We start from the raw sequence: 14934 nt of genomic DNA on the forward strand, positions 1-14934 counted from the left end.
AAAAAAAATACAAAGTATTAATTAACCCCTTCCCGACCCATGACGCCTATGCGGCGTCATGGAATGATCGCATCCCTGCAGATCGGGTGAAAGGGTTAATTCCTATTTTACCCGATCTGCAGGGAGAGGGGGAGTTGTACTTCAGCCTAGGGGGGGTGGCTTTGCCCCCACGTGGCTACGATCGCTCTGATTGGCTGTTGAAAGTGCAACAGCCAATCAGAGCAATTTGCAATATTTCAACTATGAAAATGGTGAAATATTGCAATCCAGCCATGGCCGATGCTGCAATAGCATCTGCCATGGCTGGAAATCATGTACTGGCCCCCCCCACCGCCCCCGATCTCCTCCCCAGTCGTCCGTTCTGTCAGGTACCCCCCTCCGTCCCCCTGTTCGCTCCCCCGTGCTCCTGTCCGCTCCCCCCGTCCTCCGATCCCCCCCCCTGTGCGCCGATCCACCCCCCCACCACCCCCTCATACTTACCGATCCTCCCGGTGTCCGGCCGTCTCCTCGCTGGGCGCCGCCATCTTGGAAAATGGCGGGCGCATGCTCAGTACGCCCGCCGAATCTGCAGGCTGGCAGATTCGTTACAGGTACATTTTGATCGCTGTGGTAGGTTCTACCACAGCGATCAAAATAAAAAAATAATAAATAAACCCCCCCTTTATCACCCCCATAGGTAGGGACAATAATAAAATAAAGAAAATATTTTTTTTTCTTTTACCACTAGGGTTAGGGTTAGAACTAGGGGTAGGGTTAGGGGTAGGGATCGGCCGCGGATCCGCAGCGGATCGGCCGCGGATCCGCAGCGGATCGGCCGCTGATCCGCAGCGGATCGGCCGCGGATCCGCAGCGGATCGGCCGCGGATCCGCAGGGGATCCGCAGCGGATAGGCCGCGGATCTGCAGCGGATCGGCCGCTGATCCGCAGCGGATCGGCCGCGGATCCGCAGCGGATTGGCCGCTGCGAATTCAAAGCAGTTTTCCATCAGGTTTACAGTACCATGTACACCTAAGGAAAACCAAATCTGCTGTGCCCATGGTGCGGAAAATTCCGTGCAGAAACGCTGCATTGTATTTTCCGCAGCATGTCAATTCTTTGTGCGGATTCCGCAGCGGTTTACACCTGTTCCTCAATAGGAATCCGCAGGTGAAATCCGCACAAAAAAACACTGGAAATCTGCTGTAAATCCGCAGGCAAAACGCAGTGCCTTTTACCTGCAGATTTTTCAAAAATCGTGCGGAAAAATCTCACACGAATCCGCAACGTGGGCACATACCCTTAGGGTTAGGGTTGGAATTAGGGCTAGGGTTGGAAATAGGGTTAAGAATAGGCTTGTGGTTAGGGTTACGGATAGGGTTAGGGGTGTGTTGGGGTTACAGTTGTGGTTAGGGTTGGGATTAGGGTTACGGTTGGGATTAGGGTTAGGATTAGGGTTGGAATTAGGGTTACGGTTGTGTTGCGGTTAGGGTTGTGGTTAGGGGTGTGTTGGGGTTAGGGTTGTGATTAGGGTTATGGCTACAGTTGGGATTAGGATTAGGGGTGTGTTGGGGTTAGTGTTGAAGTTAGAATTGAGGGGTTTCCACTGTTTTAGGCACATCAGGGGTCTCCAAACGCAACATGGCGCCACCATTGATTCCAGCCAATCTTGCGTTCAAAAAGTCAAATGGTGCTCCCGCCCTTCCAAGCCCCGACGTGCGCCCAAACAGTGGTTTACCCCCACATTTGGGGTACCAGCGTACTCAGGACAAACTGGGCAACAACTGTTGGGGTCCAATTTCTCCTGTTACCCTTGCAAAAATAAAAAATTACTTGCTAAAACATAATTTTTGAGGAAAGAACAATTATTTTTTATTTTCACGGCTCTGCGTTATAAACTTCTGTGAAGCACTTGGGGGTTGAAAGTGCTCACCACACATCTAGATAAGTTCCTTCGGGGGTCTAGTTTCCAAAATGGGGTCACTTGTGGGGTGTTTCTACTGTTTAGGCACATCAGGGGCTCTGCAAATGCAATGTGACGCCCGCAGACCATTCCATCAAAGTCTGCATTTCAAATGTCACTACTTCCCTTCCGAGCCCTGACGTGTGCCCAAACAGTGGTTTACCCCCACATATGGGGTATCAGCGTACTCACAACAAACTGGGCAACAAATATTGGTGTCCAAATTCTCCTGTTACCCTTGTGAAAATAAAAAATTGCTTGCTAAAACATCTTTTTTGAGGAAAGAAAAATGATTTTTTATTTTCACGGCTCTGCGTTGTAAACTTCTGTGAAGCACTTGGGGGTTGAACGTGCTCACCACACATCTAGATAAGTTCCTTGGGGGGTCTAGTTTCCAAAATGGGGTCACTTGTGGGGGGTTTCTACTGTTTAGGCATATCAGGGGCTCTGCAAACGTAACATGATGCCCGCAGACCATTCCATCAAATTCTGCATTCCAAAACGTCACTACTTCCCTTCCGAGCCCCGACGTGTGCCAAAACAGTGGTTTACCCCCACATATGGGGTATCAGCGTACTCAGGAGAAACTGGACAACAACTTTTGGGGTCCAATTTCTCCTGTTACTCTTGCAAAAATAAAAAAATTCTGGGCTAAAAAAATATTTTTGAGGAAAGGAAACACATTTTTTATTTTCACGGCTCTGCGTTATAAACTTCTGTGAAGCACTTGGGGGTTCAAAGTGCTCACTACACATCTAGATAAGTTCCCTTGGGGGTCTAGTTTCCAAAATGGAGTCAATTGTGGGGAGTTCCTACTGTTTAGGCACATCAGGGGCTCTGCAAACGCAACCTGACGCCCGCAGAGCATTCCATCAAAGTCTGCATTTCAAAACGTCACTACTTCCCTTCCAAACCCCGACGTGTGCCAAAACAGTGGTTTACCCCCACATATGGGGTATCATCGTACTCAGGAGAAACTGGAAAACAACTTTTGGGGTCCAATTTCTCCTATTACCCTTGGGAAAATAAAAAATTGTGGGCTAAAAAATCATTTTTGAGAAAAGAAAAATTATTTTTTATTTTCATGGCTCTGCGTTATAAACTTCTGTGAAGCACTTGGGGGTTCAAAGTGCTCACCACACATCTAGATTAGTTCCTTGGGAGGTCTAGTTTCCAAAATGGGGCCGCTTGTGCGGGAGCTCCAATGTTTAGGCACACAGGGGCTCTCCAAACGCGACATGGTGTCCGCTAATGATTGGAGCTAATTTTCCATTCAAAAAGCCAAATGGCGTGCCTTCCCTTCCGAGCCCTGCCATGCGCCCAAACAGTGGTTTACCCCCACATATGGGGTATCATCGTACTCAGGACAAACTGGACAACAACATTTGGGGTCCAATTTCTCCTATTACCCTTGGGAAAATAAAAAAATCTGGGCTAAAAATCATTTTTGAGGAAAGAAAAATTATTTTTTTATTTTCACGGCTCTGCGTTATAAACTTCTGTGAAGCACCTGGGGGTTATAAGTGTTTACTATGATCTAGATAAGTTCCTTGGGGGGTCTAGTTTCCAAAATGGGGTCACTTGTAGGGGAGCTCCAATGTTTAGGCACACAGGGGCTCTCCAAACGCGACATGGTGTCCGCTAACGATTGGAGCTAATTTTCCATTCAAAAAGTCAAATGGCGCTCCTTCCCTTCCGAGCCTTACCATGTGCCCAAACAGTGGTTTACCCCCACATGTGAGGTATTGGTGTACTCAGGAGAAATTGCCCAACAAAATTTAGGATCCATTTTATCCTGTTGCCCATGTGAAAATGAAAAAATTGAGGCTAAAATAATTTTTTCGTGAAAAAAAAGTACTTTTTCATTTTTACGGATCAATTTGTGAAGCACCTGGGGGTTTAAAGTGCTCACTATGCTTCTAGATAAGTTCCTTGGGGGGTCTAGTTTCCAAAATGGGGTCACTTGTGGGGGAGCTCCAATGTTTAGGCACACGGGGGCTCTCCAAACCCGACATGGTGTCCGCTAAAGATTGGAGCCAATTTTTCATTGAAAAAGTCAAATGGCGCTCCTTCCCTTCCGAGCCCTGCCGTGCGCCCAAACAGTGGTTTACCCCCACATATGAGGTATCAGCGTACTCAGGACAAATTGGACAACAACGTCCGTGGTCCAGTTTCTCCTTTTACCCTTGGGAAAATAAAAATTTTTTCGCTAAAATATCATTTTTGTGACTAAAAAGTTAAATGTTCATTTTTTACTTCCATGTTGCTTCTGCTGCTGTGAAACACCTGAAGGGTTAATAAACTTCTTGAATGTGGTTTTGAGCACCTTGAGGGGTGCAGTTTTTAGAATGGTGTCACTTTTGGGTATTTTCAGCCATATAGAACCCTCAAACTGACTTCAAATGTGAAGTGATCCCTAAAAAAAATGGTTTTGTAAATTTTGTTGTAAAAATGAGAAATCACTGGTCAAATTTTAACCCTTATAACTTCCTAGCAAAAAAAAAATTTGTTTCCAAAATTGTGCTGATGTAAAGTAGACATGTGGGAAATGTTATTTATTAACTATTTTGTGTCACATAACTCTCTGGTTTAACAGAATAAAAATTCAAAATGTGAAAATTGCGAAATTTTCAAAATTTTTGCCAAATTTCCGTTTTTTTCACAAATAAACTCAGAAATTATCGACCTAAATTTACCACTATCATGAAGCCCAATATGTCACGAAAAAACAATCTCAGAATCGCTAGGATCCGTTGAAGCGTTCCTGAGTTATTACCTCATAAAGGGACACTGGTCAGAATTGCAAAAAACGGCAAGGTCATGAAGGGGTTAACACTTGGAACAGCAATTCCTCCCTTGGCAACTCCCTGATTCCAAAGTCACTGAATCACAAGTCACACTTACCGCCGTCCACACTTACACTCAGGTCACACTCAGCTCGCTCACACTCGCTATGCTGAAGATTTAAAGATTTATTTTTTTTCCTCTATTTCCCTTCAACAACAAGCCACCTTGCTGTTCAAATGCACTTCCATGCATCAGTATAAAGCACCAAGTTCACATTGGATACTACTTGCTCCCACCACATTGATCGTCCATTAAACAACTGCAAGAACTGAGCCCGAACCTTCAGATCCACTTTATGCTCCCCATTCAACCAAATAAAATGCTAAGGGTGCTTAACACCTGTTGTAGCTTGTGCCATCCTGCCTGAAAACACCCTACCCATAGACAAAATTCTGCAAGCAAAACTAAGTTTACCTAACAGAGATTGCAACTGTCGCAGTCAAAGTTTTTTGGCCTGCAAGGCCTCCTATTCGCTGACCTACAAATCCAACAATTTGTCTGCTGGCAAATAGTATACCATATTGACAATCTCAATGCCCAAAACTTCAACACTGTTGACGGTCCCTCTGTCTTTTCATGAGCCAAAGGAATACCAAAACGTTGGGTCACCTGTTCAGTCATACTGAGTAGCGACAAACAAATTGGGGACCCCACTGGTGAAATACAAAAGAAATCATCCAAGTAATGCAAAATTGAGTCCAAACCGAAGTCTGCTCTCCCTACCCATTCAATGAAACAGCTAAATTTCTCAAAATAAGCACCTGAAATCTAACAATTCATAGGCAAACAACAATCCACATAAAAACTATTATCACAAAAACAGCTTAATGAAAACTCTTTGGATTCACCGGAAGCAAACGGAATGAGGACTCAATAGCTGTTTTAGCCATCAACGACCCCCTTCCAAGCCTATGCACCCACTCGACTGCCTTATCAACGTGTACATAGGAAACTGACACCAATGCTGGGCTTATACCGTCATTAACCGACGAACCGGTCAGATGTGAAAAATGGTGTATTGGCCTAAACTCATTAGGCTCCTTTGCCGGACTCACTCCCAGGGGGAAACCTTCAAAAGGTTCGGCAATCTTGCCAAGCAAATTGTACTTAACAATATCCCCTTGCATACAGGCCGACCGTAAATTGTTCGGCAGCATAGTATATGGTTAAAAAAAAGATGGGATCTTAAAGCGAAAAATGAAATCCTTGTGCAACAAGCAGGCCACCTCCCAATCAGGATACCAACTTAAAAAAGGTAGCATATGATCGGCTCTCACCAGAGTCTTCCTTTTTTGTTGAAGACTCTCTGGCTTTGCCCTTTTTCTGCTTACAACATTTGGTACGACTGTGGGATCCTCCACATTCAGAGCAGTCATGCTTAAACTTGCATGATGACCCAAAACGGCACTCTTTTTCATTGAATTGCAAACACACCTTTTCCTGTACCGAAAGAGAATGCTGCCGTACTTGTGACACCTAAAGAACTCCCCGGAAAGGACTGTGATGACTACTTTGGAGCTGCCATTAGGCACAACCATCCACTAATATCTTTATGGTCCCAACACAAATTGGTTGAACCGCTTTCCTCTTCCTAAGTTCATCATATTACAGCCATACTGTACTGCCGTAATTGTAGTAAATGTCCTCGATCGAGTCTAAATTGCAAAAGAGAGCCGAACAATTATCAGACGGCTTCCTGCCTATCACACTAGTCAATATAGTAAACGCTTGCAACCAGTTATGAAAGATTTTCCTATAGATTGTAAGCTTGTGAGCAGGGCCCTCACTCCTCTTGGTATCTATTTTGAACTGTGATTTTGTTACACTGTAATGTCTATTGTCTGTACAAATCCCCTCTATAATTTGTAAAGCGCTGCGGAATATGTTGGCGCTATATAAATAAAATAATAATAATTATTATTATTATTTGAGAAATGAGGCAGTAACATCTCTGTTGCTCCTCGTCTTTCTTACTCACACCCGGCTTAACCCTACCAAGATTGAATTTATCCAATAGTAATAGGGAAAAATCTCAACATATTCGTCCTTCCAGATTTTCTCTTTCACTTCCTGCTTCAAATGAGCCCCCATTGGACTGTTAAAACAGACAGAGTCTTCTCCCCTAGCTCTGCTGTCTAAGAAAGTCAAATCTTCCGTGCTGCTCGAAGTAGACACGGGAGTGACGGGGGTCTCCGAAGTAACACTAACATTTGTGTCACGCTAGCGCCCAGACTGGTTGGCGCGGGCGTGCGGGGGTGTGGCCCCACTGGACCACAGACCAAACTTCCCTGGAAGGGGCGTAACTAAGTAGCTTCCTAGGTGTTCGCTGGAGCCTCTGATGGTGAGGTCAGACTTGTGCAATAGGAAGCTACCAGGTACCACTCCAGGGTGGTGTCTGGCTGTGGCTGCTGATCCCACCGGGGAACGGAACATAAACAGGCAAGCGGGCACGGCTGGCACTCTGGCAGACAGGCGGGCACGGCTGGGACACAGGCAGACAGACGGGTACAATAGAGACACTGGCAGGCAGGCGGTCACGGCTGGCTCTCTGGTAGGCAGGCAGGTACACTGGAAGAAGCGGTAGGGACCAGTCTGCAGGCCGGTACGTAGAACAGGTAAGAACCTGTTCAGACACAAGGACTTAAGAATAGGTAGATAAAGACCACAAGAGCGGATGCAGAGCGAAAGCACATGAGCTAGAGCCAAGAACAGAAATGCAGGAGGCGGAGCCAAGAGCAGGAGGTGGAGCCAAGTGCAGAAACGCAGGAGGCAGAGCCAAGAGAGGGAGAAGTAGAACCGCAAGGAGCGGAGCCAGGCAGAACAGCAAGAGCAAGGTAGAACCACAAGAAGTGGAGCCGCAGAGCGAGAGCTGAGCGGAGCTGCAGAGCAGGGCCACAGAGTGCAGAGCAAAGTCAGAGTACAGAGCAAAGTGCAGAGCAAAGCTACAGAGAGCAGAGCTGAGAGCAAAGCCACAGAGTGCAGAGCTGAGCGCAGAGCATAGTCAGAGTGCAGAGCAAGACTCAGAGTGCAGAGCCGAGTGCAAAACCACAGAGTGCAGAGCAAGGTCACAGAATGCAGAGCAAGGAGCAAAGCAAGGTTGCAGAGAGCGGAGCCGAAAGAGTAGTAAAAGCAAGACACAGAGGGCAGAGCAGGGCAAAGCAAGACACAGTACGCACAGCAGAAAAAGCAAACCAAGACAGGGATATAAACAGACACAGGAACTAGACTAGACTAGACTAGACTAAGACAGAGTCAGGAACGAGACTAGGCACAGAGACATATGCAGCGCCCCAGAGTCCTGGTCGTTGCAGTACTGTGGCTCCGCCACTATGGGGAGCCATGGTGCGTCCGATGGCACTGAAGGAGTTCATCTGATCAGGTATCACAGACACCAATACATTTCACAGCCGGGCCTCGGGGGGGAGCTAAGGGTTCTATTCATTAGGCCACTCCCCACCATAGTGGGTAAACTGGGGGTCAGGCAGGAAGTTAGATCAGAAAGCTGACTGGATTGGACGAAGCAACACCTAGTGGCAGAGGGTGTTGTGGAGGAAGAGACAGTAGGGTCTCTGTCAGGGGTGGGATCCTGACAGAGGCTTGGCATTGAAAAGAACGTAACGGGTCCGCGCCAGCTCCGGGAAGCGGCGGGACCCAAGAAAGGACTAGAAGCGAGATAGATTGTGCTGAGTGAGAAACGAGAGTAAGCAATAGGAGAATTCCAGTAGGGGTCGTGCTGTAAGACCGGAGCAACACCCTACTGAGGCGCACTACCGGTGGCCGGAACGAGCAATACTCCAAACAGCGGCAGGACAGTCAGTTTAAGGCGGGCTGTCTAACACATATCACCTATGAAGTCTTGGGAGGCAATTGCGGGAGAGGGGCGTCTCTAGGGTCCCGGAAGAACTCCAGGCCTATCCGACAAACGGGTGCCGTTCTAACTGTAACATCAGGAAGGGACGGAAGATTAGAAGAACATCATTTAATCGAGTTGTGAGGGAACTTAAGAAACAGACACAACGGTTGTGGGGTACTTTCCGTAAGCACAGCAGGGAAGGACTACAACACATAGCGCTAAGAAGGAAGGCACCGATTTCCACCTGTGAAGTGAACTCTGGAGGTGCCATTGGACCGGCCGGACTTGCGCAGCCTGGTGAACCGTATTCTGGACTGAGGACTCAGAGATCTCCAGTAAAGAGGTAAAGAGACTGCAACCTGGTGTCCTCGTTATTACCGCGACCTGCACCCCACAACTGCACCGTTACAACACCACTTATTGCACTGGACGTCCCCCACTGACAGACAGGGCCACGGACCGGGTCTAGCCACCGTGACAACCTCAGAGCAGAGACCCAGAGATCCGGCTCCGGGTACCCCTCGGCCCTGCAGAGGTGTGGGGCCGCTCCACATAGAGACATGGACACAAGCCAGGGTACGACGCCCCGCTGGGTGGCTACACAGAAAACAGACCAGGGTACAACGCCCTCCTGGGTGGCGGACATGAGAGTAAGCGAGACAGGGCCTGGCATCTCAGCAGCTAAGAACTGACTGAGGGAGGCCACCACCAATGGGTGGGGATGTCTTAAATACAGGAAGCCTCATGGCGATTGGCCAGGGACACCTTAGCAAGGTGTACACACTCTCTATAAGAAACAGGAGTTGCCGGCGCCGCCCCCCTATGCACACAGACAGAGCATGCACAGAGCAAGCAGCAGACATGAGGCACACAGCATGGAGCTGGCAGCATAGAGAAGTCACAACAAGGCCCAGAGAAGTAAGTGAGTTTGAATGTAATGCAGGTGGGGGATGGGAGGCCATGCAGTGATGCCAGCAGGGTTGTTACAGTACCCCCCCCTTACGGCCAATCTTCTTCAAGCTCGCCAGGATGATTAGCAGAAGAATAGGTCCACACACAGTCCAGGCCAACATGACATCTTCAGGGTAGAACAAGGCAGGCGGGTCAACAGGAATCACAGAAAACAAAGTCTCTTGGTGCTCAACAGGGTTAGCTTCCACAATGAGCTGGACCACCTCCTCCAGGTAGACAGGTAAAATGGACTTGAATGCTGCTGTCTTAACATCTACACCAGCCAGACACTTGGAAACTGGAAACCCTCCCACGGGGTTCAACTTTTGCCCAACAGGTAGGAGAAAAGCTCCCGGATACAGAACACAGGAAAAGTCAGTAGAGATGAGTGTGGAGAACAACAGCTCCACCGGGTCAGAGAAAAATTGAGGTGAACAAACTTCTGTTTTGAAGTCTTCACCAGTCGGCCACAAGGACGCTGAAGGTATCCACATAGGAACCATCTTCTGCCCGTTATCCAGAAGAAATCATCCAAACGCCAGGGATGCTCCTAGCAATGGATTACAGGTATAGTTGTGGGAGATGTGTGGAGAGATCGTTACCGCTTCCCCATCTTCGGTGACGTTAGCACACCTTGACTCGACGACTAACAGTTTACTGGTATAGTCGCTGCAGATGTGTGGAGACATCGTCACCGTTTCCCCATTTTCGGTGACGTCAGCACACTTTGACTCGACGACTAGCAGACCAGCTGAAGAAGATGACACTGCTGAGTGTCTTTGACGCATGGGAACCAGACACTTCTCAAGACTGGGTAAGTTCAAATGAAGCACTTTACCATCCGCTATGGTCAAGAGTTCCAGTAGAGTCCTTGGCTCAAAATGACCCATGGGCATAACAGACAGCATACGGAAAACAAACTTCTTCATGTATAAGGCTCCAACTTGGAGCTGAAGTTGTCCTTGCAGGACTAGACTGTCTTTAGCAGGGCTCGGCCATTATCAGGCAACGCCCACACCGGGTTCTGGAGCTGTAGAACGGAGACCATACACCGACTCCATATGATAGGCGGCTTAAACACACCAAAGCTCCCAGAAGTCAGAGAAACAGTCATTAACTTAGATGGAGAGGGAGTACTCTCGCCAGGGGCAGCCTCTCCTACTGGCCCAGGGTTTTGGAGTACAGGCTTCACAAGGCAAAGACCACCTGAATGTTCTTTACAACCACAGGGATACCATATTTCAATCTCAGCACCAGATTCAGCATGGAGCTGGCAGCATAGAGAAGTCACAACAAGGCCCAGAGAAGTAAGTGAGTTTGAATGTAATGCAGGTGGAGGATGGGAGGCCATGCAGTGATGCCAGCAGGGTTGCTACAATTTGAAAGAGGTTCCACTGAGAAGGCCATTCCAACTGTGTAAACACTAACTTGCCAAACACCGCTAGGACCCACACTAGCCACTGGAGATAACCAACCCCTAACTATCCGAAAAAATTCTGCTACCATGTCCTCCGATCTTTCCTTATTACCGATTAGGTCGCCTCTCCAGTACTAAGCCGTAGGCTTGATATCACCTGAAAATACAAAGGTGACATCAACGCCACAGATATGAATCCCACTTGCCACCGCTACAGGGCAAGTGGGAAGAGCCAGGCAAAGCGCCAGAATTGGCGCATCTAATAGATGTGCCTTTTTTGAGCAGCTGAGGGCTGCTATTTTTAGGCTGGGGGAGCTTATATCAATGGCCCCTTACCTTCCTGAGAATACCAGCCCCCAGCTGTCAGCTTTAGCAAGGCTGGTTGTCAAAAATGGGAGGGTCCCCACACCATTTTTTTTAAATTATTTAAATTATTAAAAATTCTTGATAACCAGCCTTGCTGAAGCTGACAGCTGAGTGTTGCAGGCCTTAGCTGTAAGTTTTGCCTGACTGTTTATAGAAAATACGGGGGAACCCACGCCGGGTTTTTCATTCATTTATTTAGTTATAGCGCAGGTGGCAGGTGAGGAATACCCCCATCATTCACTCCTGCTGTCACTGTTATTAGCGGCAGCAGGTGGAGGTTGATGGGAGTAATAGTCCCAAAAGCCCCCACCTGCTGTCATTGTTCTGACTTGACTATAACCCTTATCATTCTCGTTCGCTGGCAGAGCAGAGGAGAATGATGATAGACGTCTTCAGCACACGGTGCCAGTGATCAGCGCTAACTGTAGCGCTTCTTCCCCAGCGCCGATGAGTGTCACAAGGATGACATCCATGTGTGTTCTCCGTGTGCACATGTGCGGAACATTTTGCGGCCCGTGCTGACTGCAAAAAATGGACATGTCTACGTGTGGGGCACACAGACACACAGTCTGTGGAAACACACTGAAATGTGCACAGACCCATTCATTTGATGCTACTGATAGGGCCTACTGCGCAAGCGCCGCCACCATTTTGCTGCAGCCACATTTTTTTCCTCCAGCAAAATGGTGCCGATGCATGTTAAGTAGCATTTATCGCATGCCGATAGATGCTATTATTCAAACACCGCTGCCATTTTGCTACAACTAATTTTATTTTTCCACCAACAAAAAGGAGCCACCGATGGCGCTTGAACAGTAGCATCTATTAGCTAGCAATATACAGTATGCTACTGAGCATGAGCCGCCAATGCTGCCATTTTGCTGAAATTATTTTTTTTCCCTATGCCAACAATATTATATGCATTATGCGATAGGTGCTACTGTAAATGCGCTGCCGCCATTTTGATGAAGTTATTTTTTTTTCTGAAGGATCAGTGACCTGTCATAAGCCCATAAGGATGCATATGTAAGCAGAGCACCACATAAAGATACCAGGCAGAGGGTGACCACATGTTGCAGAATGCCATTGTGTCCAATGATTTGGCTGTCCCAGTCTGTAGGCCAGACAGGAACAGCCAAAGGACTGCAGTCTGATCTAAAGCAATGTCGAGAGAAGCCAGCCAGGAACGGTGCAAGAATAGTCAAGGAAAAATATACCTGGACTCATGCAGCTAACCTCCGATTCATGCTGTCCAAGTCCAGCTTGTAAGGGACGAGAGTTGCCGATGATTACTTCCTTATCCCAATACACCCTGCTATGGTACACATGAGTATGCATGTGCTCACCCTTTTTGGACCACAAGTGGTACGAATGTATGAAGATCTAAACTTCATCCAACGAATCAGAAAGGCCAACAGCAGTTTTATATAGTTAAAAACAGGTTTACTTCCTTTCTTGAACCAGATCATTAACATTTGGGAAACGGCGCGCATTTCTTGTAGCATTTCTTCCACATAAGGCAGAGGCTCACACTTGAGTTGGTAAGTGGCATAACATGTCATAACAGATGTTCAGTACAGTTGCAGAGTAACAGAGCATTTCTTCTACTACTATCGATATCATCTACTATGGTGAAATATCCAGTGCCCTTTCCTGGTCAGAGTAAGATTCTGTTCTGCACTTTAACACTTCAATTCCTAATCGCAGCACACTTCCCACCTGTGGCCTATAGCTTAGGTTCTTGCTACTCCAATAGCTCAACCATAACCGCCTAACAGAAATTAGCTTACTGTACAAACTGCACCAGTAACTCCTCCCTACCTGGGTTGGCATTAAATGTTAACCCTATCCTAGGCTAACAGGCTGCTGCAGGTTAGTGAATATAAAATCACATAATTATCTCACATAAAACAACAGAGCCATACAGTAACATTAGAGACGTCTTCAGAAAGGGTGCTTGGATGACTTCTCCACCTCTACAAGCTGACAGGTTCCCTTTAATGACTTATTAAAGTATTCCAATGTGTCCTTAAAACTGACTGTCAATGACTTTTGATAAGGTGTCCAGAAAAGTATAATTCATCAACTTGGCAACTCTGCCACATACCTGTCATCCAGTATGAATAAATAGTATTTGTTTTAAACCAGAATTAGAACAATATATTAGTAAAAAAAGATTAATCCATTAAAAAAATAGAATTTTTTCGAGAAAACACAAAAACAGATCTTTTGGTGACAGTATATAAGTATTTGATCAAAAATGCATTGTGAGATGTTGCCTGTATGTCCATTTTATTATTTTTTGTAACAATAATAATAAAAAAAGATAATAAATATACAGGACGAGGTTACCTGCAGTAGTAGTGGCGTCCAAACCTTGTCCAGTGATCTTGCACAATTTCTTCTATACCTTGCTTACGGGCAGCCATAATTGAAAGCCAAACTAAGACAGCCCAAAGTCCATCCTTTTCTCGGAGATGATCTGAACCTGGAAGAAGAAAGGTAATTGTGCACTAAATATCATTTTCCTACAATTGTTTAAAAAAGTACTGTATATTATTCCTGTCATTGCATTGATACTATGGTTAGTGCCAACACCGTGGGCTCAATTAATGTCTATTCTGAAAGAAATCAGCATGCCCTTGCAGCACTTACAGCCACATTTACAAAACGATTAAAACATGATATTCTCATCAATAGAATATCCATTTGCAGATGGAAAGGAGTGGTCTGCACTTGTCTTCTAGAACACTAGGCAATGTCATTGGATTGGTGACCCTACAGTTCCTGACTATTTCCCTCTAATAGAGGGGTAAAATTTTGCTAATATCAGACAATGTAGGCACTTTTATAAAATATTGTAGGATAGATTTTTGCATAAATACAGTGCCTACAAGTAGTATTCAACCCCCTGCAGATTTAGCAGGTTTAATAAGATGCAAATAAGTTAGAGCCTTCAAACTTCAAACAAGAGCAGGATTTATTAACAGATGCATAAATCTTACAAACCAAAAAGTTTTGTTGCTCAGTTAAATTTTTATAAATTTTAAACATAAAAGTGTGGGTCAATTATTATTCAACCCCTAGGTTTAATATTTTGTGGAATAACCTTTGTTTGCAATTACAGCTAATAATCGTCTTTTATAAGACCTGATCAGGCCGGCACAGGTCTCTGGAGTTATCTTGGCCCACTCCTCCATGCAGATCTTCTCCAAGTTATCTAGGTTCTTTGGGTGTCTCATGTGGACTTTAATCTTGAGCTCCTTCCACAAGTTTTCAATTGGGTTAAGGTCAGGAGACTGACTAGGCCACTGCAACACCTTGATTTTTTGCCTCTTGAACCAGGCCTTGGTTTTCTTGGCTGTGTGCTTTGGGTTGTTATCTTGTAGGAAGATGAAATGACGACCCATCTTAAAAATCCTTAATGGAGGAGCGGAGGTTCTTGGCCAAAATCTCCAGGTAGGCCGTGCTATCTGTCTTCCCATGGATGCGGACCAGATGGCCAGGCACCTTGGCTGAGAAACAGCCCCACAGCATGATGCTGCCACCACCATGCTTGAC

The 14934-nt window shown here is 46.3% G+C and overlaps 1 protein-coding gene across 1 annotated transcript in view; it reads right to left on the reverse strand.

The window, feature by feature from the left end:
* Window positions 1-14934, reverse strand: part of PGM5 (phosphoglucomutase 5) — a 321381-nt gene that overhangs the window by 134912 nt on the left and 171535 nt on the right. Inside the window, exon 8 of the mRNA XM_077249087.1 lies at window positions 13726-13861. Within this exon, the coding sequence (XP_077105202.1) occupies window positions 13726-13861 (136 nt within the window). The remainder of the gene's footprint in view (window positions 1-13725; window positions 13862-14934) is intronic.

This window comes from Ranitomeya variabilis, chromosome 1 (assembly GCF_051348905.1).
Source record: "Ranitomeya variabilis isolate aRanVar5 chromosome 1, aRanVar5.hap1, whole genome shotgun sequence".
In the NCBI taxonomy this organism is placed as follows: Eukaryota; Metazoa; Chordata; class Amphibia; order Anura; family Dendrobatidae; genus Ranitomeya; species Ranitomeya variabilis.